The following is a 26,389-nucleotide window of genomic DNA, read 5'->3' on the forward strand; positions in this document are numbered from 1 at the left end:
CTGCCTTTTTTTTAAAAGGATATTTAAAATAAATTTTTAGGTGAAATTCACGTAACAAAGTTAACCATTTTAAAGTGAACAATTCAGTGGCATTTAATAAATGCAGAATGAGCACCACATCACTTTTACTCCCAAATCATTTCATCACTTAATTCCCTTTTTTTGGCTGCATCATATTCCATTGCAGGGCTATTCCATATTCTTATTTACCCATTCATCTGTTATTGGACATTTGGGTTGTTTCCAACTTTTAGTTATTGTGAAAAATGCTGCCATGAAGTTTCATGTAAAAGTTTTTGTTTGAAACCTGGTCAGTTCTTTTTGGTATATACCCAGGACAGGAACTGATGGGTCAGATGTTAATTATATGTTTAGTTTTCTGAGGAACTGCCAAACTGTTTTACACTGCAGCTGTATCATTTTACATTCCAAAAGCAATGTCCAAAGGCTCTAATTTCTCCACATCCTTTCCAACAATTGCTGCAATTATTATTTTCCTTTTTTCTTTAATTAAAGCCATCCTAGCAGTTATGAAATGGCATCTCATTATAGTTTCAATTTGCATTTCCCTAATGGCTAGTGATGTTGAGTTCCTTTTCTTAGGCTTGTTGGCCTACTGTATATCTTCTAAGGAGAAATGACTATTTAAGTCTCTGCCAATTTTTTAAATTGTTTTTGTCTTCTTGTTGAGTTGTTTAAGAGTTCTTCCATGTTTTATGTTTCTTATCTGATATATAATTTGAAAATATTTTTCCCATTCTATAGTTTGTTCACTTTCTTGATAGTGTCCTTGATGTACAAGTTTTTCATGTTGATGAAGACCAATTTATTTTTTCTTTTCCTGCTAAGGAAAAGGTAATTTTAGAGTTCAAGAAACAGTGGTGAGCAAATAACTCTATAAAACTTAAATCTAGAAAACAAGGGTAGTCAGAGAGAAGGGATATGACAATGCACTAAGGTGTTTAACCTGTTGGGTAGGAGATATACATATGAATTAATTCTATATGTGTAAATGTAATCACAGAAAGCACAGAAAAAGGAAACACAACTTTTAAATCACTAGAGAAAATTAAATAGGTAAAATGGAATAATCTAATTAATCTAATGGAAAAGAGGTCTGGCAGAAAAAAAACATGTAAAAATCAAAGTTAAACATAAAAGTAATCACAATAAATGTGACTGATTCCATTTTTCTATTAAAAGACAGAGACTATTGGATTAAAGCCTTAAAAATCTAACTTTATAAGAGATACACCTAGAAGAAAATAACACAAAGAGGCTGAAAATAAAATTATTTTATAAAATAATTTTTATTAAAATTTTTATTAAAAAATTCTAAGGAACATGAGCCAGGCATATTCTACCTCATTTCTCCCACTGGATGCAACAAAGAACCTTGGGCAGAGCAGCTCTCTAGGGTTTCTGAAAGGTAAAAGCATCAGGCAGTTTGGAGAAGGAGATCAGAATTTAAAATACCACTGAACCAACAGTGATTTCCATTTCTGGTATCTCCTAGCCTAGACTCCCAGGCAATACAAAACCTGAACTATGTACTAGGTATGGACAGAAAGAGTTCCCAGGAAAGCTGATTGGACTAAATGTTTGTGCTCCCTCCCCTCAAATTTATATGCTGAAATCCAAAACCACAGTGTGGCTGTATCTGGAGATGAGGCTTCTCAGGATGAAATTAAGGTTAAATGAGGTCATAAGAGTGAGGCATTCATCCTATAGGCTTAGTGTCCCTATAGGAAAAGACAACAGAGAGCTCACTGATGCTCTCACTCCACGAATGCACAGAGGAAAGGCCATGTGAGGACACAGTGGAAAAGTGGTCATCTACAAGCTAATAAGAGATCACTTACCAGAAACCAAATATGCTAGTACCTCTATCTTGGACTTCTAGCCTCCAGAACTGTTAGAAAATAAATTTCTGTAGTTTAAGCCACCTAGTCTATGGTATTTTGTTATGGCAGTGGGATCTGACTAACACTATGGTCCAATGAGCAAGAAACGGAGCCTTGTAGATTAGGAAGAATGGAATGATCCCTGGAAATTTTTGTTTGTTTTTCTCATTCTATATGACCTCAGGCCCCAGACAATACCACAGCATCAATGGCAATGATGGCAGCAGCTGAAGAAGCAGGAACTCGGATATTCCAATATAGGGAAAGCTTTCTCTCTGGCCCGAAGAACTGTGGTCCTGAGAGTGTGGGGGAAATTCCTTGGTTTTTCTCTGTCTGTATCAGGAACAGTGGCAGGAAGTGTGAAACAGAGTGGAGAAACTAAAGCCCCACCTTTAGAGACAGAGGACTCTTAGGAACTTGAAACATGGTCAGGGAGAACATGGAAAGGAGAAATTTCAAGAATGAGATTGTGTCAAGCTGTATATGAACTCCTGGGAACCCTTCCAAGCAGTGGACACATGGATTTCACCCTACATAGCATACCAAAGACCTGGAGAAATAAACTACAGAGTATGTTATAACCCAGTTCCAGACTGGCCACACAGGCACACACAGGACAGATCAGAACAACACTGCAACAATAATGGATAGGACATCTAGACAGAAAAGCAATAGGATATAAAGGACTTGAACAACACTAAAAACCATCTCTGGTCCTAACAGATGTATATAGAACACCACACCCAACAATAGCAGTATAAACATTCTTCTCAGTCTAGGACAGACTATACGTTAGAGCACAAAACAAGTTTCAGTAAATTAAAAACACCAAAATCATACAAAGTATCTTTTCTGATCACAATGGAATGAAGCTAAATATGAGTAACAGAAGGAAAACTGGAAAACTGACAAATAAGTGGAAAATAAACAACAAATGGGTCGAAAAAGAAATCACAAGATAATTTAGAAAATGCTTACAGAGGAATGAAACTAAGACATACTAAAATTTATGGCATGCAGCAAAAGCATTAAAAGGAAGATCTCAGATTGATTACCTAACTTTACACCTTGAGGAACTAGAGACAGAAGAGCAACTTAAAAAGCTAGGAGAAGGAAGGAAACAACAGATTTAAGCAGAGATAAGTAAAATAGAGAATATAAAAATAATAAGATCAACAAGACCAAGACCATTCTTGAAAATATCAGCAAAATCAACAAACCATTAGCTAATGACAAAGGTGGGGGTGGGGGGAAGAAGGCACAAAAACCTAAATCCAGAAATGAAAGTGAGGGTATTGATACTGAAAGAAAAAGGATTACAAGATAAATCCATGAATAACTGTATGCCAATAAGTTAGATAAAATTGACAAATTCCTAGAAACACACAAATTTCCTAAACTGACTCAAGAAGAAATTGAAAATCTGAACAGACCTACAATAAGCAAAGAGATCAAATCATCATTAATCAAAAACCTCCCAACAAATAAAAGTTCAAGACCAGATAGTTTCACTTGTGAATTCCACAAAACATTTAAAGAAGAATTAATACCAATCTTTCTCAAACTCTTCCAAAAAACAGAAGACAAAGAATACTTCCGATCTCATTCTGTGAGGCCAGCTTGATACCGAAGCTAAAGACATCACAAGAAAACTTGCTTCCACTATCTGTTATGACTATAGATGCAAAAATGCCAAAAAAATACCAGTAAACCAAATCCAGCAGCATGTGAAAAGGATCATACACCACAACCAAGTGTAATTTATCCCAAAATAGCACTGCAAAGCTTTTGAACACTTAACTGACATTGGAACCACAGTCCAATGGTGGGTAGGAAATTGTTACCTGAATCTAACCAGGTTGACTGCCTGCTTAAAAAAACAAAACAACTCTGCAGTAGCTAAATAAATCCAGAGTTCATACTACAATGTTCAAGATGTCCAGGATACAATCATTACTTGACATTCAATTACTTGACATATGAAGAACTAGAAAAACTCAACATCTTATTGAGGAAAAAGACAACTGACAGTAACCCCAACAATGACACAAATGTTAGGATGAGTAGACAAAGGATTGAAAGCAAATGTTACATAACCATGCTCTAAGAATAAGTGAAATAAATGGAAAGATGAAAGTCTTAGTAGAGAAACAGAAGAGGTATTTAACAAAAAGAATCAAATGAAAACTTCAGAACTGAATACAAATAAGCAAAATTAAAAACTCACTGGATTGGCTTAATAGCAGAATGGAAATAACAGAGAAAAGAGTTCGTGAACTTGAAGACAGATCAATAGAAATTATCCAGTTTCAACAAAGGAGAGTAAAAAGATTGGAAGAAACTAACAGAGTCCCAAGGACTTCAGAGACAATACAGAAAGGTCTAATATTTGTATTACTGGATTCCCAGAAGGAAAGGAGAGTGTGGTGCAAAAAATTTCTGAAGAAATGATGGCTGACAACTTCCCAAAATTAACAAAACCCTGTAAGTTTACAAAAATAGGAAGCTCAGTAAATTCCAAACAGAATAAACCCCAAAAATCCATGCCCAAATACACCATAATCAAATTTCTGAAAAATGAAGATAATGAAAAATATTGAAAGCAGCGAGAGAAAAATGATGCATTACTTATACAATTTGAATGACTGAGGATTTCTCAGCAAAGCCAGGAAGGAAGTGGCACCATTTTCAAATGTTGAAAGAAAACTGTCAAATCCAGAACTCTATATCCTGTGAAAATAACCTTTGTCAATGAAGGCAAAATAAAGACATTCTCAAAAAGAGGAAAACTAAAAGAATGCACTGCCAGCAGATTTGACTTGAAAGAACTGCCAAAGGAAGTTCTTTAGACAGACGCAAAATGATACCAGAGGAAAACACAGAACTTCAAGGATAAAGGATGAGCAACAAAAATAATACATATGAGAAAAAATTAAAGACAGAACTATCATATGACTAGTAACTCCACTTCTGGGTATATATCCAAAGGAAACAAAAACCTTATGTTGAAGAGATACCTGCACCCCCATATTCACTGAAGCATTATTTACAATAGCCAAGACATGGAAACAACCTACATGTACATCAACAGATGAATAAAGAAAAGTAGAATATATACAGAACGGAATTAGTCATAGAAAAGAAGGAAACCCTGCCATTTGGGCCAACATGGATGGATCTTGAGCATTGTGCTAAGTGAAATAGGTCAGGCAGAGAAAGACAAATACTATATGATGTCACTTACAGGTGGAATCTAAAAAAAAAGAAAGTAGAAAGAAAAAGCTGATAAAAAAGTGATCAGATTTGTGATTGCCAGAGGTGGGGCATAAGAGATGAGGGAATTGGATGAAGGTGGTCAAAAGGTACAAACTTCCAATTATAAGATACATAAGTACTGGAGATGTAATGTACTACGTGATGGCTATAGTCAACACTGCTGTATGGCACTTTTGAAAGTGGCTAATAGAGTAAATCCTTAAAGTTTGCATCACAAGTTAAAGTTTTTTCCCCTTATTTTATATCTATGTAAGATGATGGATGTTAATGTATTGTGGTAATCATTTCACAATAAATGTAAGTAAACTTATTATGCTCTACACCTTAAGCTTATACCATAATATATGTAAATTATACATCAATAAAAACTGGAAACAAAAGAAAGAGTAAATATCTGGTAAATAGTCCTCTAAAGTTTTTAAATATGTTTGATGTTTGAAAGCAAAAATCATAACATTATCTGGTGGGATTTCCAATGTATGCAGATGTAATATATATGACAACTACATCACAAAGAAGGGAGGATAAAAAAGACCTATGTGGTGGTTAGGCTTCTACATTGCATTTGAAGTAGTAAAATATTAATCCTAAATAGACTGTGAAAAGTTAAGCATCTATATAGTAATTCTTATAGGAAACCAACAAAAAAAACTGTACAAACACAGTAAAAAAAACCTCAATAATCCAGTTACAATGGAATACTAAAAAAAATTAAAATATTCCAAAGGGAGGAAAGGAGAAATGAGAAAAAAACAAAAGGGACAAACAAAACAAATAAAAAACAGTAAACCTAAATCCAAATATACAAATAATTACATTAAATGTAAATGGTCTAAACACACCAATTAAAATATATAGATTGTCAAGTGGGTTAATAAAAGGAAAAAGAGCCAACTGTATGCCATGTGCAGGAAGCCTACCTTAGATATAATGCTATAGGTAGATTAAAAATAAAAGGATAGAAAAAGATATTCCATGCAAACATCAATCAAAAGAAACCTGGAATGGTTATATTAACATCATACAAAGTATAAAGCAAAGAAAATCACCAGAGATCAAAGGGAGATCAATTCACCCTATGAAGATAAAACAATCCTAAATGTTCCTAACAACAGAGCTGCAAAATACAGAAAGCAAAACTGATAGAACTGACAAGAAAATGTACAAATGCTTGTTGAAGATGTCAACTTTTCTCTCTTAGTAATTGATAGAACAGATACAGAAAATCAGCATGGATATGGAACAGCTAGATAACACCACCAATCAACTGGATCTGATTGACATTTCTAGAACACTTCACTCAACAAATACACTTTATTTTTAAGTGTACAAGAGCATTTACTAAGATGAACCTTATCTTGAATAATAAAACAAACCTCAAGAAATTTTTAAAAATTGAAAGTATACAAACTATGTTCCTTGACAATAATGGAATTAAACTGGAAATTAATAATAGTAAGATAATTGGAAAAATCTCCAAATGTTTAGAGATTAAACAATATATTGCCAAATAATCTGGGTCAAAGATAAAGTCTCAAACAGAAATTAGAAAATATTTTGCAGTGAACAAAAATGTAAACACAACATATCAAAATTTGTGAGATGAAACTAAAGTAGCACTAAGAGATATTTATAGCATTAAACTTATATAAGAAAAGCATAAACAAGATATGCCAGATAAATGCTAACAATAAGAAAGTAGGGGTAGCAAAATTACTATTAAGTGAAATATAATTCAAAGCTAATAGATTCACTAGGAAAAATAAATGCTTTATTAAGATAACAGTTCATAAAAACGTATACACCAGGCACTGTTCTAAAATATTTATATATATGACTCATTTAATCCTTACAAAAATCATATGACTTATTATTCCCATTTTGTGGATGGGGATACTGAGGACATAAAAGTTTAGAAAGTAATAGAATCAGAGTTTAAAACCAGAGCTTATACTCTTGATTGCTACACTCTACTGCACAAAATATATGTTAGGTATTGTTCATCTAATGCCATAGCATCAGGAAAATTAAAAAAGCTACTAGAAATTAAAGGACAGAGAAATGATCTAAAGCCTTAATGAGTAGTTTTAATATACCCACTTTAATAAGTCAATACATGGAAAAAAAGGGTAAGTATACAAAGCACTTAAATTACATAATTAATAAGATATATAATAGACAAACTTTGTACCCAACTAAGAGGGAATATTGTCTTTTTAAACAAACAGGAGACATTACAAAAGTTGACTATCAGGACAAAAAGAAATCCAACAGCTTCCAAAATGCAGAACATAGAGATCTATTCTCTGAATAAAATAAATAATAAAATTAGAAACTAACTACAAAAAGTGTAGCCAAAGATTTAACCAATTAAAAAGTTTTTAAACATCCTTTTAAATTATTATTGGGGTAAAGAGGGAATTAAAACTGAAATTACAAGCTAATTAGAAATAGATAAAAACTGGAGCACTATTTTTGGGATGTGTCCAAAGTGGTCACCAGAAGCAAGTTATAGCTTTAAATGACTTCATTTAAAACAATGAAACAATGAAACAAGAAAGATTTAAAGGATAACACACACACACCAAAAAAACCCCGAAATATAAACTAGATGTCAACTCTATTTATGAAAATGAAGGCAAAAACCCCAAATAAAAGGCAGCAAAATGAATCCAGAGGTTTATCAAAAGAGCAAAACACATAACAAAGAGAGGCACAACCCATAAATACAAGGATGGTGGGCGTTAGGAAACTATTTGTTGTTCACATTTACAGATTAAAGGAGAAAACAGGTTCAAGAAGAAAAAAACTGTATGGCGAAAACACAAAGTAAAAGACAAACGACAAACCAGGAAAAACTATTCCTAACTCATATTTCAGGAAAGGGCTAGTTTCCTGAATTTACGCATTCCTATGTATCAATTTTTAAAAACCAACAACTTATAGAAAAATACACAAAGGATATGAAAAGTCAGTTCTCAGAAAAGGAAATGCAAATGGCTCTTACACATATATTTTTTTTAAAGTTTGATCCACTCATAGTTAGAGAAATGCAAATTAAAACAGCCCAGAGAAACTGGTTTCTAAATGCCATTCTACAAGAAAAAGAACCAGAGCTTCTTGGAGGAACTGCTGATTCTAGGGCTGGAATAGAGAGACTACAAAATGAACCTGAAACATCTTATAGCATCAGAAAATAAGGAAATAGACAAAAAAAATAAATGATAGAGCATGTTAGGTACACCAGGAACCCACCTGAAAGAGTGCCTAATGGCCAAAAATGGAACAATTTAACCAACAAAATTAAGCACAATAGTATTTAATTATAACCCAAAGAATAAAACAAATACACAAATGGAGGGAAACAAAATATTCTTTACGCAAGGAATGTAAAAGGAATAGAGCCACCCTCCTTCACTCCACAGCACACATGACAGGCCCCAGGGAGAGCTCACAGCCTGGGGTGGGACAGACAGTGGTCATGAGTATCCAGGCACCTCCTGGCAAGGGCACCCCCTCACTTCTGCCCTCTCCATGGGCCCTCTTAGCCACTCTCGTCAATCACCTTATTTTCATTGTTCTCAGTACCATTTCAGTAAACTGAGATACAAATTTCATGAAATAAAATGTACCCAATGTAAGTGTATGGTTTGATGTGATTTGACGATTATATCTTCCTGGGTAATCACAACCCTAGTCAAAATAACACTTCCAGTCCCCCAGAAAGGGTCCTCCTGTCCACACCCCTGGTAATCACTGATCTGTTTTCTGTCACCATAGCTGTCTCATCTGTTCTAGAATCTTATAAAAAAGGAATCACACAGTATGTATCCTTTGAGTATGACTTCATTCCTTCAACATAGTATCTGCAAAATGCATCCATATTGTTGTGTCTGTCAATCATTTACTCCTCTTTATTGCTGAGAAGTAATCCATTGTATGGATGTCCCAATTAATTTTTCCCCTCACCTGTTATAAACCACCAGGTGGTTTCCAGTTTGAGCTACTGAAAACATTCACGTACAAGCCTTTCTACAGACATGTGCTTCCATCTCTCTTGAGTAAATACCTATGAGTAAAATAGCTGGGTCACAAGAAAGGCCTCTGTTTCACTTTTTAAGAACCTGCCAAACTCTCTTCCAAAGCAGTGGTAACAATTTCCACCCCATCAGCACCTTATGTGAGTTCCAGTTGCTCCATATCTTCACCAACATCTCAATAATAGCATCCCCTTTTATGAAGCCATTTTAGTAGGTATATAGTAGTATCTCACTTGGCTTTAATTCACATTCCTAGATGTCCAGTAATGTTGAACATCTTTTCATGTGCTTATTGGACATTAATATATCTTTGATAAATTGTCTGCTCAAATCTTAGGCCTATTTTTAAATTTGGGTTGTTTTCTTCTTATTATTGAGTTAGTTTTAAATAACACAGACCAGAACCAGGTTGTCCATGTTTTAAATAACACAGACCAGAACCAGGTTGTCCTCTGTTCTACCCTTCACCTGGCCACTCCCAGAGAATGTGGAGTAAAATCCAAACATTAGGCCCTGGTCCTCCACAATCTGTCTGGTCCCTTGGCATTCAGCTCAGTCCTTTCTTCTACACAGGCTGCCTGGTGCTCTCTGAACCAATCAGGCATCTATCACCAGGAATCATTCAGGATTCTCTGGACACTTTTAGTGTTTACCCCCTCCCCCAAAATAAGCTGAGGCTACTCTGCATCCTGGGCTTCTAGCACTGCTGTTGAACGAAAAAATAAATGAGTAAATAAGTTACCTAGCTGGAGATGTCAGTGACGTCTTCTATGAGGAAGTGACACTGCAGTATGATCCCAGAAGAATAAAAAGGAGTTCATCAGATAACAAGGTGAATAAGAGCGTTCCAGGTAGAGGGTCATCATGTACAAAGGCCCAGTGGTAGGAAGCACCATGGTTTGTTCAAGAAACTGTGAGATCTATGGGTGACAGAGACAGGGAGGAAAGGGTAGCAAGGGGTTATGTTTTTCTTTCTATACCAAGACCCTGAGCAAGATGGGAAGCTCCCAGGGGTTTGGGGTTGAGATGAACAGAGATGACTGTGATTGAGGAGTTAAGCATCCTTCTGGCTGCCAAGAGAGGAAGCAGAGAGGCCTCTTAAAGACACCCTCACAACAGTTCAGGGAGTAGACAGGAGCGATGTGGCATCTAGTGGCCTCAGTGGTGATGAGAAGTGGACAAGAAGTGGAAGAGATCAAAGAAAGCTTTAGCAGGTTAAGATGTGCTGGCCTTGGTGATGGATTGATGAGGCTGGGGGAGAACAGGACAACTCCCAGGGACCCTGGCTCCTGGGGTAGAAGGATGGAAAGCAATGCCCCTCCCAGGGGCCCAGGCTCAGTGAGAACGTCATGGGGCTGGGGCTGGGTCACTGGACTCCAGACACCCTGAAGATGTGTGTGTGTTATGCAGGGGCTGGGGCTCTGAAGTGTACCTCTGGGAGTCCTCCCAGGATAAATGGGACGTGGGGATCGGAGAAGCAGGTCTGGGACCTCCAACAAAGAAGCCCGGGAGGCTGGGCTGGCCAAGGATGGGCGGGCGGAGTGGCCAGGAGAGTGAGGGAAGCGGATGGGGAGCTCACAGCGCCGTCGACGCCCAGGAGGACAGCAGAGGGGTCTTGCTGTTTGGACGCCAGGATTCCTGGATCTTGACCCCGCACATGGGTAGGAAGCTAGACGGTAGACAGCGGATGCAGACAACCCTCCCGGGAAAGAAGCTATGGGGAGCAGCTCCGCCTGGGTGTTCCGGGGCGTCAGTAAAACGGTCTCGAGCCGCCAGGCCACGGGCGAGGGCGCGGGGGTCTAAGGCGGCCTCAGGCCTGCGTGGCCCGGGCGGCCGGGTCCGAGGGCCCCGAGCGGAGGAGGAAGGAGGGCGGAAGAGGGGAGGCGGGAGGCAGGGGAAGAGGGGGGCAGGGGGCAAGAGGGCGGGGAGGCGGAGAGGGGCGGGGCGGGGCGGGGCGGGGCGGGGGATGCGCCCCGCGCCCCGCGCCCAGGCAGTCTCGCCTTTTTCTCCTTCCGTGCGGTCTGGGTTTCCGCTTCCCTCCCGGGCGCGGGGTGAGAGGGAGCGAGGCCGAGCCTCGGCCCCTGCCGCCGCCGCCGGCATGTGGCCCCCAGACCCGGACCCGGACCCCGACCCGGACCCCGAGCCCGCCGGCCGCCCTCGGCCCGGCGCGGCCGTCCCCGGGCTCCGCGCCCTCCTGCCGGCGCGCGCCTTCCTCTGCTCGCTCAAAGGCCGCCTCCTGCTGGCGGAGTCGGTGAGTGCGGCGCGGGCGGCCCCGGCTCCGACCCCGGCCCGGCCGGGCCCCCTCCCGCCGCCGGGCCGTGGGGCCGGAGTGGGGCCCCGGGGACGGCGGCCGCCGTCTGAACGCCCCGTCCCGGCGCCCCGCCCGGCCGACCTCTCGCCGAGCTGCGCGCAGTTGGGCGAAGTCGGGCAGATTTCCCCGCGTTTCGACGGGCTCCGCGCGCCAGTCGGAGGCGAGGCGGGGCGCGGAGCTGGAAGCCTAGCCGGGCGCTGTGTGACCTCGGGCGCCTCCGCCCCTTCTGGGCCCCGGGGCGGGCCCCGGTTCGGGCTTCCCTCGCGGGCGCTCCGCTGCTCTGGCCCTCCCGCCACCCCCGGCTGGGCCCCGGCAGGAATCTGCCCGCTCGGTCCTCCACGACCCCGGGCCGGCTCGACTCGCTTTCCTGGGCGCAGGGAGCTCCGGTCGGGCCTCGAGCTGCAGCTTGGAGGCCGAGTGGAGTCCGGCCCGCCGGGAGGAAGGGGGACAGAGGAGAGTGTAAAGGGATCTGCCAGAGTGCGGGAGGCCCGGGTCGCACTGTGGGGGCGCGCAGGCAGACGCCACCCCCTCCCCCCGGCTCCCGCAACAGCTATCCCCGGCTGCTGGGGGCGGGAGCCCAGCGGGTGACTTCATCCCCCTCCTCCCTCCCTCGCGGGGTTCCAGCCGCCCCGCCCCGCCGAGCTCCTTCCTCTTTCCTGCAACCCCCACCCCGGCCCTGCGCCCTTTGTCTTCCCCGACACTCTGAAAACTCCCGCACTGCCTGCCTTTGGGCGTGGGGGTTGGTGCATGGTCTCCGTGAAGGGAAGGGCCGACGAGGCTGGGTGGAGGGGAAGCGGGAGGAGGGAAGAGCACTCGTTACTGAGATCCCCAGCAGCTTGACGTCGCTGTCATAATGCCCACTTAGCAGACAAAAAAGCTGAGGATCGAGCACCTAGGGGATTTGATAGGTGGGGCAGAAGAGGGTGACAGCAAGGACTTGGGGCTGGAATCAGGAAGGAGAATTATGTCCCAGACCTCCTTTGTACTGCCCAGGGCAGATGACAGGAGGCAGTCCTAACACCTTTTCTGCCCGTGGGGTCAGCCCAGAGGTCACTAGCCCAGCACCTGCCTGACTCCCAAGTGAGGCGCCCGGGCGCAGGACACACAGCCCACACTCCAGGAATCACCTGGTTGGCCACCCGAGTTCCACCCTGGAGACTGATAGGAGCCACTTTTGCCAGAAGCCTTGAATCCATTGTTTACTGAGGGGGCCCTAACCCCACCCACTCAGAACTACCTCACGGGTGGAGGGCTGCTGGCCAGAGCATAAGGGAGGAGTGTAGCTGGGTGTGAGGAATTCAGTTCTAGGAGGAGGAAGGAAGGGTGAAGGGTGGGCACTGAAGACACAAGGGCAGCCACTCTAGGCCCCTCCTGCCTCCCTCTGGTCACCTCCGGTTGCCCCCAGACCCAAGCAAGTGGAAAGGCTGACATGGACAGGAAGAGGGAGGAAGTGGCCCCAGGAATCAGGGAATGAGGAACAGGAATCAAGAGGAGGATCCCCAGAATCGGGCTTTGGGGATAGGGGAACAGAAGGGGAGGGACACTAGATCAGCCCTTAGAGGAAATACAACAGGAGCTGTGGTCAAGGCTGGGTCAGGGTCCTGTGGTCTTGTCTTCCAGGGAAGTCCTGCAGCCACTCAGCCCCTCTCTCTGTCCTAGTTTCACGTCTGTTTGTGTTGGGCTCAGCTACCTTACTGGTCATGTTCAAGGCAGATGTGGGTACCCTGGGGATTCCCTGGGATCTCTGCAGCTCATTTGCCTGAAGCAGCCGCAGTGCTTCCTGTGGGGCATCTGGGTGTACCTTTGAGCTACTCAGCTGTGGACACGCTCAAACTCAGCCATAGTGACAAACCAGGACAGATAAAAGCCAGCACGCACCAGACAGGGTTGCTTAAGATGTCCAACTCAACCAACCCTGGGTTCAAATGCTGGTGCCCTTTTATTAGCTGTATGATACTGAAAAAATCACTTCACCTCTCTAAACCCCAGGCTTCTCATCTGAGAAGTGGGCTGTGAGCAGCACCTGGTGCATGGGTGGTGGTTGTGAGGATGCAAGGGGGTCCCACAAGCCTCAGCAGACATGGGCATAGTGAACAGCCCCTGGAACTAACTGGGTACCTTGGCATCCATTCCCAGCCATAGTGCGTGAGCAGAGCCACGGAGAACATTTCAGTTCTTACAGGTCCTCAGGGTGAATGACACAGCAAGGAAGAATCAGTGTCAACAGTCCCTCTCCTGGATGTTCTTTTCTTAAGAAAATTTGCAAATATGTGGAAAAGCCAAAAGAGTTAATACTGTTGCCACCCATATACCCACCACCCAGACTGCACAGTTAACACATTGCTGTATTTTGCTTTATCACATAACTTAGCCATCAATCCATTTTTTTATGCAAATTGCATAAGTCAGTACATATCACTCTGAACACTTGAGCATGCATAGCATTAACTAAAGTTCAAGGTTTGTGTATTGTTTTTCAGGTGAAACTTCATTCGGTGAAAAGCACCAATCTTAGGTGTTGGGTGTAATTTTTTAAAACTGGTTCCTGCTTATTGGACTACCTTTGACACTGCTTAGGTTTGATTTGCCCCAGTTGGGCATCATCTGAGTTGGGTATATTCTGCCATAGAGCTTGTTGGGGTTGGGATGGGGGTGGTGAGCAGCTGCAGGAGGTGGCCTCCTGGGGGACTGGACATGTGGGAGACTGGAGCCCCCTGACTGGATCCTAGCACAAAAGTGCTACCACTGCTGGTAGTGGTTTGGGCCTGGAGCTCATGACAGGAGCTGGGGGACTGTGGACAGGTTGCCTCCCCTACTGGAGCTTCCTCTATTCCTGCAAGACCTGGCTCAGAGGCTCTGACTTCTCCCTCCCTCACCTCCAGGGTCTCTCGTTCATCACTTTTGTCTGCTATGTGGCGTCTTCAGCATCTGCCTTCCTCACGGCGCCTCTGCTGGAGTTCCTGCTGGCCCTCTACTTCCTCTTTGCTGATGCCATGCAGCTGAATGACAAGTGGCAGGGCTTATGCTGGCCCATGATGGTGAGGGCTGGGTCCCAGGAGCAAGGAATTGGCTGGCCATCACCTGAGTCATGCACTCAGCCCTCACCCTTTCTTCAACACCCATGAGGGGCTGTTTGCAGTTGTTTGGAACCAGGCAGGTAGACCTGGCTTCAGATGATCCAGGCCCCAGTGCTCAGCAGTCGTGTGACCTAGAGCAGGTTGCTGGACCTCCCAGCCCTCCAGTGTCCTTCTGTGAGGCAGGGACCCCCAAGCTGCATCCTCACCCCTGGCCACCAGGTGGCGCTGGTGCTCCCAACTGCGCCGGCAGGAATGAGCCTCAGTTGCAGGAATTCAGTCCATTTCCACATGGGTAGGGCAGGTTAACTGAGGACTTGCAGAGCCTGCCCGGACCTCAGTCTTCTGGCAACTTGTTTTATCACCTGGGAGGACCCAGAGCACCGCCTCAGGCTTTGCTGTATGAAATGGGTCAAAGAGAAGGAACAGCAAAGGCTGCACTTGAACCCTCGTCTCTTCATATCTAGAATTCTTTCTGATGGGGCTGCACCTGTGTCCCCAATTTAGAGACAGGTAAGGAGAAACCACGATACATAAGTGGATCTGCCAAAAGTATGTGGCAAAGCAAGGCCCAGGGGCAGATCTCCCCATTGGAGAGCCAGAAGGGAGCAAGTGACAAGGTTTCCAACTTCCTCCTCCCCACCGAATGGGGAAATCTGCGTAAGTATACAGAGCAAGTGCCACTGGGTGAGCTGCAGCCTGGTGCATATCTTGTCCACTGGGCAGGGGCAGGAGTGGGGCTGGAAGGACCAGGGAGTGCAGGTGGGGCCAGGACAGGATGGGAGTCCCACGGGGGACTGGGAGTATGTCCAGGCTGCCAGGCCCATCTTTCTCTGGGAACAGTGGGATTCCAGCCCAGTGCCTGCCGTGGTGACCTCTGGAGCCCCTCTTCTTTGCTTCAGCTCCCATTGGCCTCTTCTATGCTCACGGCAGTGTGACCTCTCTCCCCAGGACTTCCTACGCTGTGTCACAGCAGCCCTCATCTACTTTGCCATCTCTATCACAGCTGTCGCCAAATACTTAGATGGGCCTTCCAAAGCAGCTGGGGTAAGTGCCCATCCAGTGGTACCCCAAGTTCACCCCACCTCTCCTGAAGCCCCAAATGCTCCTCAGGACACCCACTTAGCAGCTGGGGTACATTCTCACCCTGTGTAGGCCTCCTAGGCTTTCGCATGGATCTGAGATCCCAAAGTCCTCTTAACTGGAGATTTTCTCTTCCCCAAATGTTGAAAGGCCAGTTGCCAAAACAGCTTGTTTTCCTACTTGTCATTAATGGGAGGGGTCTGTTCTTGCCAATCCCAGCTGCTTACCCAAGCAAACAAAAATGGCCTATGAGGCCAGGCAGCAGCTTCTCAGACAGCCCTCCCCATTCCCAGGCTCCTGGACCAGGGCCTTCTAGCTCCTGCTTATGTACCCCATCCACCCTGTCCCCTGCATCCCACAGGTGTTTGGCTTCTTAGCCACCATCGTGTTTGCAATTGACTTCTACCTGATCTTTAACAACGTGGCCAAATTCCTCAAACAAGGGGACTCTGCAGACGAGACCACAGCTGACAAGGCAGAAGGTGGGTGGGCACCTTGTGGGTTTTCACCTGGAAACCGAACTTCTCACCCCAGGATTGTGGCTGCTCTTCCTTGGGGACACTTGGCTAGTTTGAGGCTGGAGGGAGAAGCATTTTGTCTCTCCCGTGGGCAGGAAGTATTTTCGCAGCCTGGTTCTCATATCCCTTCACGCAGCATTGGTCATAAAGCTGGTCCTGGTCCCCTTAGGGACCACAGGGCACCCCCCATGGCCTCAGCCTTCCCACAAAGGGCAAGCTGAAGGTGTGTCCCACACTTCCTTAGTGAGACCTTCCCTGATGAGCCCCCAGGGCAGCCAGTCACTCCCCATCAACTCCCTGGGCGCTGTCCACGGGCTGCAGAGTGGCCCCCCTCCCCGAATCTGGGCCTCCCACCCAGTCTCACCTGTCCATGGCTTAAAAGCCAAGAAAGCAAGCTCTCGTCCCTATCCACAGCACCCAGGCAAACCCAAACAAGTTCAGGCTCATATTGCTTTTTATATCTAAGGGAAGTGCAACAGACATTTTGGCCCCTCAAGCCATCCTTCAGCTCAGAATGGCTGTGGTGACTGCCTAATTAAAATACAAAAACACACACTGCAAGTTGGATGGCTGGTTTTCCATCCCTAACACCACAGCCATAGCCACATGTGACCTCCATGGGTGCTTGTGTTCCACACAGGACTGGGCATGTGGTGGGGGCCCTGCAAAGGTGCATCAGGAGGCACCACAGCTGGTTTGGAGCTTGTAATCTCCCTCAGGCCTTCCTCAGCCACAGCCCAGGGGGCCTTCTGCCCAGGGAGGCCACCAGAGGCAGCCCCTGCTCCAACGGGCAGGAGCTGCAAAGCAGGTGGAGGTTCCAACAGAAATGCCAGGGAGCCAGGTGCTGACCTGGGATGGAGTACCCATCTCCATGGCTCTGTGGCCTACAGGCCATTTACTGACCTCCCCCCTCCACATCCCCAGCTAAGTTTTAAATAGAGAGAAAGATGTCAGCTCCTTGCAACTGAGTGATTTAGTTATCTATTTGGCTCAGCACCAAACACCCCAGCCTGCTGTTCCCCGATGCCTCCTGGGCCCTTGTACCAGCATGTTGACCCAAACACCTGCTGGGGCTGCTATGTGCTGCATCCTAGGGGTGTTGCAGATGGACGGGGCCAGACTACCAGCCCTCAGGGAGTTCAGCCCAGACAGGAGTTAGACCCAGAAATAGAGTGGTGCTGTACACATAGAGCACGTAGTGGGGCAGGAGGAGCCAGAGTAGATGTCAACCCTAACAGCAAAACTGAACCTAACAGATGTCAGGATAAAAGACCTGAGGGAGGCCCACCCTATGAGCCAGCCAGGAAGCTGTGATGGTGACCTCAGAGGTGGGTTTTGATGGGTAGGAGGAGGAGGCAGGCGGAAGAAAAGGGGCAGGTGGAGGGTGGACAACAGTATACAGCAAGTGCTCTCATCCAGGTGAGATGCTTCTCTGGAACAGATGACCAACATTAAGCTGAGGATCAGCAGTAACAAGGCTGGAGAGGTAGACAACCATGCCTGCAGGCCCTGCCTTGGAACTCGGCTCCCCACTGAGCACCTGCTGCTCCCAAATAGGACCCAGCGGTTTAGGTTAATGAACCAGCAGACTGTCCCAGTGCTAAAAATGGATGATGCTCATCTCATCCCATCCCATCTGCAGCTAATACCCAGGTTAACGGAGGTTCTCTAAGCTCACCTATGAGCCTGCAACAGTATGAGGACCAAGGAGGATTCAAAGGGATAGGCATCAGCCAGGAGGGGATATTCCCTCCCTGAAAGTAGCAGTTGGCACTGGGACTTGGGCAGGAGGGCTAATGACTTGAGTGCTTTTCCTTTCTGGGGTGGGGGGATTCCAGAAGGCTCTACACAATAATTTTTGCCACTTTTAGGAACCCTTGAGTGACATCTCATAGACAGGCCCTTAATGTTGTAAAATTGTTTCTGACCACAATATAAAGTAACGATTTGGGCAGTGGGGGATTGAAACTATAAAATGGCTAAAGAGAGGCTTCCTGATTTTCCAGTCTAGTTTACTGGACAAATATACAGCTGTTCCCACCTTGTCCTGCTGAATTGCAGGATGAATTTGGGGTGCCAATTGTACAACCCTGACAGCCCCATGTGAGAATGGCCCAGGGAGACAGGAAGGCCTAGAACCCCAAGGGAGAGGCAGTTGGGCTCCTCACCTCCATTTGGTCACACTCTGGACATGACAGCAGCTGCCTACAGAGGGTCCCAGGCCTTCACACCAAGCAGACACCAGCAGCAGCAGTCAGCTCCGGCCAACAGCCATGCTGTGCCTCCCAGAAACAGCTCCCAGGCACCGCTTGCCTAGAAACTGCCAACCATCCTCTTTGCTTTTCTTTCAGAAGAGAATTCTGACTCAGACTCAGACTGAAGGCCTGGCCTGCCCTGGCAACCCGAGCCACAGGGGCCTTCACTCCTGTACCTTCTGACCAGGCTGGCTGGAACATGGCCCAGGGACTGTGTGTGTGGGAAGAGCGGCTGTGACTTCCAAGCAGCAGGATTGCTGATGGAGCTGGTCTCCTCAGAGCCCCAGAGTGACATTTCTGAGCCCAGCATACAGGATGCCCCCCGCCACCCCCCGCGGGCTGAGCTCTAACCACTCTGCATGTGAGGGCACCATGAATATCCTGCTACTTCTCCTTTCTGTCCCACAAACCTAAAACTCTTTATAACCTCTCTGCCAAAAATAAGCACAAGGGAACAAAGCAGATAAGAGCCTCGTTACCCTATCACAGGAAGCATTTCACACTGCAAGGCAGGAGGACAAGGGGATAAGTAAGACAGAAACCACTGCAGGGGCAGCCCACCAGGTCCGGTGCTTTTTGTCTGCATCTAGCACCCCTGCTCATGCCAAGTACTTTGTCAAGAATGATGCTTCTGAGATCATTTTGTTCCAGGAGCACCAGTACCCTCTCCATTTGTGAAGCAGAAAGAAAACTGACCTTTGCCAATCATCTAGGAGTGGGGGGCTTGGTGCCCATAACTGACACCTCACACCCTTGGAGACCACATCTTCGGGAGACATGACTATTCTGGGTCCAAGACAGTTTCAAACAAAAGCTCGCAGACTAGCTTACCAGGTCCAAAAGATCAAGGGTACCAAACGATGAATTAACCGACAGTGTCTGGGGGAGCTGGGCAGGCCCAGCCAAACCTTCTTTCCCCTGGGGGCCACCAGTAGGTGAGGTTCTCAGGAGCTCAGGCCAATGTGCTTCTCGACACCACAGTAGGTCTGACCACCTCACGAGAGGCAAGATGTGCCTTCTGTTCACCCAAGGACCTATGCTGTGTAATCTTCACTAGGATTTTGTAACTTTGTATAATTTTTTTTTTTTACACAAATCCAGCCTCTAAAATGGCTTATCTTGTGTCCCTTGAGGCCTCATGAATGAGCCAACGTTCTGGGCATTTGTAACCTTTACTTTTCCCTTGCATGTGAATCTCCTACCCTGAAAAAACCAGTGGATTAAACCAGACTGACTACCTGTTTGGAGTATGTGTCTGAAAGGCCGTACCCCACCTGGAGCTATGCTTTCCAGGGTCATGTGCATCATGCATATGGGAATCCTGACAGCCCCACGTGGCAGGAACCACACACCTGCCCTTGCTCCCTGCCCGGCAGCCTGCCAGTGTCTGGCATGTGTGCCCTTCCTGACTCCTTACGCAATCCTGTTTCACAGTCCAGGAAGCTGATAAAAGGTTTGGTAACTTGCCTGGATCACCACAGCCTCTTTGAGGAGGCCCAGGGCCTGCTCACTTAGAATAGCATCCCTGGGAGGATCCTAGGTCAGCACTTGGCCCAGGTCGGTGGGAAGGATGAGGCCTCTGCCCAACTTTCACATACAGCATGTCCTGAAAATAAGCATAGAAGTTGAAAGTGTGGAGGCCACGAGGGGGCATATGGTGGGAATTTCTGTTCCACCTTACTAGCCCGAGGGAAGCCAGCCCCGCCGCCCACATACCTATACTACAGAGGCCTCAACCTGGACTGTTTTAGCAACTGGGTTCACAGCATTTGAAGGGGTGGGAGATAAGCTGGAGCACACACAGAGATGACGCCATCTTTACACATCCATTTATTAGACAAGAATTCCTTGACAGTTTAATATAATATTTATTAGTGATTAATGTTGAGAAAATTATTTCCCTCTACATACAAAAATACATATTTGAACACTATGAAAACAATCCAGACAAGTACCATGAAAAATTGGTCCTTCAACAAAAGAAAGGGAAAAATCATGGGTAATGCAAGGCTTTGTCTACTTTCAGGGACAAACCAACAAAAGCAAAGGCTTTGGGGCCCCAAAACCACTCCAAAGGGATGGAGTCAGAGCTGAAAGCCAGTCGGAGCCAGGCAGCGCCCACCCAAAGACATCTGTGTTGGTTCGAGAAGCCAGGATGGGAATTGTGACCATCTAACAGCATAAAGTTTTTGCCCAATGGGCATCACCTCGGAATGCCCCATGGCTTTGACTAAACTGTTTAAGGTAACACGTTTAAGCAGCAGAATGTAATAGTTATTAACATTGCCCTCAAAAGTCCCACTGGGCCAAATACCAATGAGAAATCATACTGGAGTTGTTAGCCATCTGACTTCCTTTTAAGAAAATAATTACATATTCTGACCCTTCAAAAGGACAAAAAAAGGTGCTACAGTTTTATATGTTAATAAATCCATTCCTTCATTTTGCAATGGCTCAGCTAGTTTACTCAAGATCACTCTTGAGTAGACATAACTCATGTCCTACAGGGGTAGAAAAGCACAGGGAGCGGCTAGAGTGCTGTGTCTTGACTCATCAAGCTCCTCACAGCAGGGGATCAAATTTGTTCATGCCGAAAACCAGAAAGGGTCACAGAACCCACCCAGGGCATCCACTAACCAATCTGAGGTCAGGTGGGAGGTGAACCAGAGACCAGCCAGGGGCCTCCTGGAAGACTGTCTCCTGCAGGCAGGGAAGCCAGGCAGCAGAGCTGGGGGGTGGCCTGGGCTGGTCCTGGAAGAGCCCCCAGCCAGAGAACACCCTCTGGGTCACTGTTCTGCAACAGTGGGGCTCTGCACTGTTTTAGAACCAAAGAAGGCCAGGAAGTCATAGCACTGAAGAAGTTATGCTCTGTTCTTTTTATATGGAACCACTTTCCTCTTACTATCTGAGGTGAGCAGTGGCTCTCCAAACTGCAAAAGTGGTTAAAAATGCCAAATGCAATTATACTGATTAATCATTATTTCACAGAAATATACTCTTACTCTCAGATTGTTTAAGCAGAAAACAAGATGCTGGGGAGAAAGCAGCAGCAGAGCAGACAGAAGAACAAGGGTTTTTTCTTTTTCTTATTTTTTAATACGTAACAAAGTTTAAAGGGAAAATGGCCAAACCTCAAAACTAGCATCACTGAAAGCAATATTACAAGGACACAATCTAAAATCATGCTACAAAAATAGTGTTATCTGGTTTAACTAAATGTACATCTTTTCTTCAATTCCATGATTGACAGAGTGTTTATGTGACTGACACACGGAAGGCACCAAAGGTGAAGTGATTATTATTTGTCTTAAAATATACAAAGACAATTACCTACTTTTGGGGGAAAAAAAGAGTCGTACCTGTAATAAATAGTTGTGTTTTTGCCATGGGTTCCTGAACCCCTACAAATTTCAACATATACAAATAGTTTCAATCCCTAACATTCTCTTAGAGGGAACCACATCAAAATTAAGTTATGAAAAGCACTGGTTTTATCCACATACATCAGTTTCATCATGAGGATTTGAAAACTCATTTTTAAATGGGTGATGGAGTGAAGGTTGGAAGCAGGTGGCCTCTCTGCAGAGCTGGGCCAGACTGGGGGGTTGTCCAGGCATTCTACCCTCGCCTTCCCCAACCCTTGGACCAGCGAGTTCTCCTGTCCATCCCTGAATACTTGCCTTCCTCACTTCTGTAGAGAGTGGAATACAGTCTTGAAACTTGCAAAATCAATTCTGGAAAAAAACAGGAAGCAGCCAGCTCTCAGACCTGGCCTTGCCTGGCATGGGCACCACAGGTCCTCATTTCCTCACTTCCTCATTCGGCCCACAAAAAGGGCTCAGATTTCATAGGTTCAGACTATTACTCAATCTGTACAAACCATTATCAGAATCAATTGTGTCACACCTTCTCTCCTCTTAGGCACAATTATGAAAAGAAACTCTGATTCTGGTAATTTGAGGCAAGTCCCTACTCTAAATTAGAACCATGGGAGTTTCTCATAGCTCACTAGAGTGCTGGCTATTAACCCCTTAATGAAGGCTCTCACGCCTTTGTGTATAATGCATCCCAAAGGAAATACACCACTCCACGTGTCTAGATAGCAAGTCTTGGCATAAAAAAGTGTAACAAACTAGCCTTATGAAAAAGATATACTATTCAAGGATCCATAATCTAAGCTTTATTCTAGGCAAATTGCCATTGATTCAAGTTCAGTGGGCTTGTGGGTAGCTTTTTGCTTTACTGTTATGTTTCTGGAATGAGAAAAACTAGAAAGGAAAAAGAAATCCTCAAGGCTGAGAAATTATATCTAAATGTATTAAAAACATAATCTAGACCAAAGAAGGGAAAATATATCATGACCCACTCCTCTGTTTCAAGCCTAAGACTGTATAAATGCCCTTTACTGGTATGAAAACTCAAACAGAACATTCACTTTCAGGAGGGAATTCTAGATCTAAAAGATATTGATGGCACATTCTTTTAGACACAGTTTCTAAAGAAAAGTAACATAAAAGACCAAATATTTCAAATTACTTTCTTAGACAATACCTTATGATCTCAACAATGTCTGCTGAGCAGAGAAGAAACACACAATTTTATAAAGAGCCAGGGAAGTTTACAAAGCCCAAGGCAGTGTTCTCACTAACGTGGCACCCAAACCAGAATCTGATTCACCGGTCCAGACCTGCAAGCTCCAGAGGTCAACACCAAGTGCCTCCCTGGAGCAGCGAGGCACACCAGTCCCAACATTCAGCTCTTGGCTCTCAAGTTGATTCCAGAACAAAGCCCTCACTTTTCCAAAGACAACAGGATAATAAGACAGTTAACCAAGGACACTGTTTCAAGACCGCTGGGGTTGGTAACCACATCCAGTGTCACCAGCAGTCTCATGGCCAAGGAGTCTGGGGGTCACGGGCCTCCTCTTCCCTCCTCCTCTCACCTCCCTGACCTGCCCCTGCTCCCACCTCACCAGCCTCCCACCTTGCTGACCCTGGGAGTGGGTGCTGGTAAGAGAGAGAACTCCTGGGTTCTGAAAACTTCACCAGGAATTAAAAAGGTGTCTGAAGACCTCACAAACTAATGGCAGTCCCTGGAGCAGGAGGCAACTCTTTGCTCAAGAGAATCAATGAGCAGCAGCCCTCAGCCTAGAAAATGTTTTTGTCTTTTGCCACCAATTTAATGTCGTCGTGTTTCCTGTAAATAAGATACGGAGCAAACGAGAGTCAGGCAGTGGGATGAGGACTCTCTCTATGGTTGCTTTATTTTAAACACGGATGGCACAACGTGAACCACTTAAATCATACTGCCTTTCAGAATCATTTCTAGAATCAGCCACATGTTGTCTCCACACTCTAATCTGTGAGGACAGCTTCTAAGAACTACCCACAAAAATCCTGCCCAGCCAGACTTGGCCCACCTCTCAGACACTTGGAGAAGTGAGGGGTTTCTTCCTGAACAGCATGTGTCTCTAAGAAAAGGTGAGCTTGGGCCACACATGAGGCATGAAACATACAGGGGTCATTCCAGGCTCATTCACTGCAAGCAAGAATTCCCATACCTGTGCAGACTTAAAAGAGTTAGTGCCTCATCTCCTCAAGAGCCCAAGTCTTAATGACTTAGAAAGCTTCAAAGAAAGGCAAATGAAACTGCAAATTTTTAAAGTAGGAATGTTTTCAACTAAGTCACAAAGCTCTTGCCAGAAGCATCCAACACAGGATAGAGGTTGCATATACTTCATGCCTACCCACAGGCGTAAGCCTTGCCACCTGGGGACGCTAATGGTGTCCACAGAGCTGGGGGTGCTGTCCACCCCATGGAGCCAAGCACTCACAGCTGGGCAGAGTCCTTGCCAGCCTCCCTGCAGCCAGGCTGGGCTCTGCCCATGTGGGCACTTCGGTTCAAGCTGCCAGGGAAGACACATGTATTGGGACTGGGCAGGCCGCTATGTTTTTGTAGGCGAAGGTATCTCTACGGGATGACCGCTGTTGCCGCACAGAGGTAAAGTCTATAGTAAGATAGTTCACTTTAAATTACTTCTCTTAGGAAATTTTCATCTGCAACTGCCTTTGTGTTTCTCTGACTTTATATAGGGCTAACAAGCATCTTTCGGCTTTCATTATTGTAATCTCTCTGTGTGAACAGAAATGGTTTTTCCCTCCATGCCTTCAGCAGTGTGAAGGGAGGATAAAGGAAAATCAGAGAAGAAAAAAACAACATCGACCAAATCTGTGCCAAGGTAAACTTTCTCTGAAGACGTCAGTGTTTGTATCCATCTAAAACCAAAAGAGGTTCTACCAAATGCTTGAGAGTTTCAACCATACAGTCTCCAGAAACAAATTCAGATGTACACAGCAATTGAAGATCCCTTCAAGTCTGGCACAAACTGTGAAAGCCAGTATCATCCCACCAGAAAATTGAGGAACACTAAGATTGCCTCAGACTTAAAATGCCCTAAACCAAACTGACATAGTGCAAATTGGAACTATTAAATGCAAAAATACACTTCCTTCCATTTCCAAAACAAAAGGTCCCGTTAAGACCCCCATATCTAGATTCTCTTGTCTGCACACAGAGGCAATGTAAGAAAAACACAGGTGTCTTTACAGGCGTCCTAGACAACCATATCTCTTTCATGACTTCTCGCCACCACACTGCATGTGATGAGAGACAGGACTCTGCATCATGCCAGCTAGGGTGGGCCTGGCCATTTTCGGTTGTAGGGGAGCTTATTAAATATAAAGAAACATATTTACAAAAACCATGAGAGAGAGTCATGGCACAAAGGATATTAAATAGTTACACAGACATAAATAATTCAAGATTCTAATGCAAAGACGCAGCTTAACTCCTAAGTCCCTCTGGCACAAGGTGTCATCACTTTTATCCTCTGTCAGCATTTCCAGTTTCGGTGGACTTCAGAACATTTCTTGCGGCTGACAACACACACTCAGGAGGCCAACAGACTCCTTTTCACCACATGATAAACTGGTTTTATTTAAGCGACTTGGGAAAACTTGGGCAACAGTCCTGCCTGAGTGGTATATTTTTTTTTTTCAATCTCACTTCAAAGGCCGCTTTTTATTGAGGCCAAGTAACATGATTCCCAGCAGGAGACTTCTGATAATGTTCAGGGTGGTCCTTTTAAAAGGGCCCCATTTAATGCAAGGTGAACAAGTTAAATGAGCCCCGAAGTCTTTGTGTCCCTGCTTCTAAATGGAACTCTCAGAGGGGGATAAGCCCAATCCTGACTATGCAGACACACTCGACAAATGCAAAATAAATACATAAAATGAACAGATAAAATCTGGATGTCATAATCTCCTCAAAAATCTTTACATGTAATAGGTTTAGGTTCAAAGTGTGTGAAGCATGATTTGCACTGCCTCACAACACATGTAGGAAGAGGGCTATCAGACCCACTGGGCAGCACACCGGGCTGAGACTAGGCCTGGCTGCCCTCTGTGGGAGCAGTGGGGAGGTGAGCTGCCACCAGACCAGCTGGGTCTGAAGCAGACAAAGAGCCTGCACATGTGGCCTGGGCCATAGCCCCAAAAAGGACTGGAGCAGAACTTAGACTGTACCGGGTGTTTGGTTCAGGAGCTGATGCCTAACCTTGACTCTTCAGAGAGCACAGTACCACTTCCTGCAGAATCCCCAGCCTGGCAGCATTATCTGGCCAAACCCTTCACACTGGGCAATCAGAATGCAATGCCATGCAGGCACAGAAGGGTGCTTTCTCACATGCTGCCCTCCCACCCCAAGCACACAGCCACAGTCTGTGTCTTTTTACACACAGTACATGACCAATGCTGGGATTGTAAGCTGCTAGCACAACATCCTGGGGATTCTCCATTTACTGCAAAAGCTTCCCACCAGCATTTAAGCGTTTTTTTCCTTGGTGAGGAACATGGAACAGGAGAGCTAGA

At 45.3% G+C, this 26,389-nt stretch overlaps 2 protein-coding genes across 4 annotated transcripts in view; one reads left to right on the top strand and one right to left on the bottom strand.

Annotated features, from left to right (window-relative positions):
* Positions 1-11,074, bottom strand: part of TK2 (thymidine kinase 2) — an 81,828-nt gene extending 70,754 nt beyond the window's left edge. The window contains exon 1 of the mRNA XM_036897713.2: positions 9,963-11,074. The gene's annotated coding sequence lies outside the window, so the exon portion shown is untranslated. The remainder of the gene's footprint in view (positions 1-9,962) is intronic.
* Positions 11,075-11,182: 108 nt separating this feature from the next.
* Positions 11,183-19,700, top strand: CMTM3 (CKLF like MARVEL transmembrane domain containing 3). Of its 3 annotated transcripts, none has more exons than XR_008994165.1 (5): positions 11,183-11,471; positions 14,414-14,569; positions 15,073-15,265; positions 15,557-15,652; positions 16,050-16,170. XR_008994165.1 is itself a non-coding variant. In XM_036897717.2 (5 exons), the coding sequence occupies exons 1-5, from the start codon at positions 11,319-11,321 to the stop codon at positions 18,584-18,586; spliced, it is 555 nt and encodes a 184-aa protein (XP_036753612.1). In that variant the 5' UTR covers positions 11,201-11,318; the 3' UTR covers positions 18,587-19,700. The 3 variants fall into 3 exon arrangements, 2 of the variants coding, with proteins under 2 accessions (XP_036753613.2, XP_036753612.1); XM_036897717.2 differs by lacking the exon at positions 15,073-15,265 and adding an exon at positions 18,558-19,700 and having other exon boundaries at positions 11,201-11,471; XM_036897718.2 differs by lacking the exons at positions 15,073-15,265; positions 16,050-16,170 and adding an exon at positions 18,558-19,700 and having other exon boundaries at positions 11,186-11,471.
* The last annotated feature ends 6,689 nt before the right edge of the window (positions 19,701-26,389 follow it).

Source organism: Manis pentadactyla, chromosome 15, assembly GCF_030020395.1.
Source record: "Manis pentadactyla isolate mManPen7 chromosome 15, mManPen7.hap1, whole genome shotgun sequence".
Taxonomy (NCBI): domain Eukaryota; kingdom Metazoa; phylum Chordata; class Mammalia; order Pholidota; family Manidae; genus Manis; species Manis pentadactyla.

Coding starts and splice junctions, on each gene's coding strand:
- CMTM3 (XM_036897718.2), top strand. CDS start 11,187: ATGCGCCCCGCGCCCCGCGCCCAGGCAGTCTCGCCTTTTTCTCCTTCC. Junction 14,570..15,556: donor GCTTATGCTGGCCCATGATG/GTGAGGGCTGGG, acceptor CTCTCTCCCCAG/GACTTCCTACGCTGTGTCAC. Junction 15,653..18,557: donor GGCCTTCCAAAGCAGCTGGG/GTAAGTGCCCAT, acceptor CTTTTCTTTCAG/AAGAGAATTCTGACTCAGAC.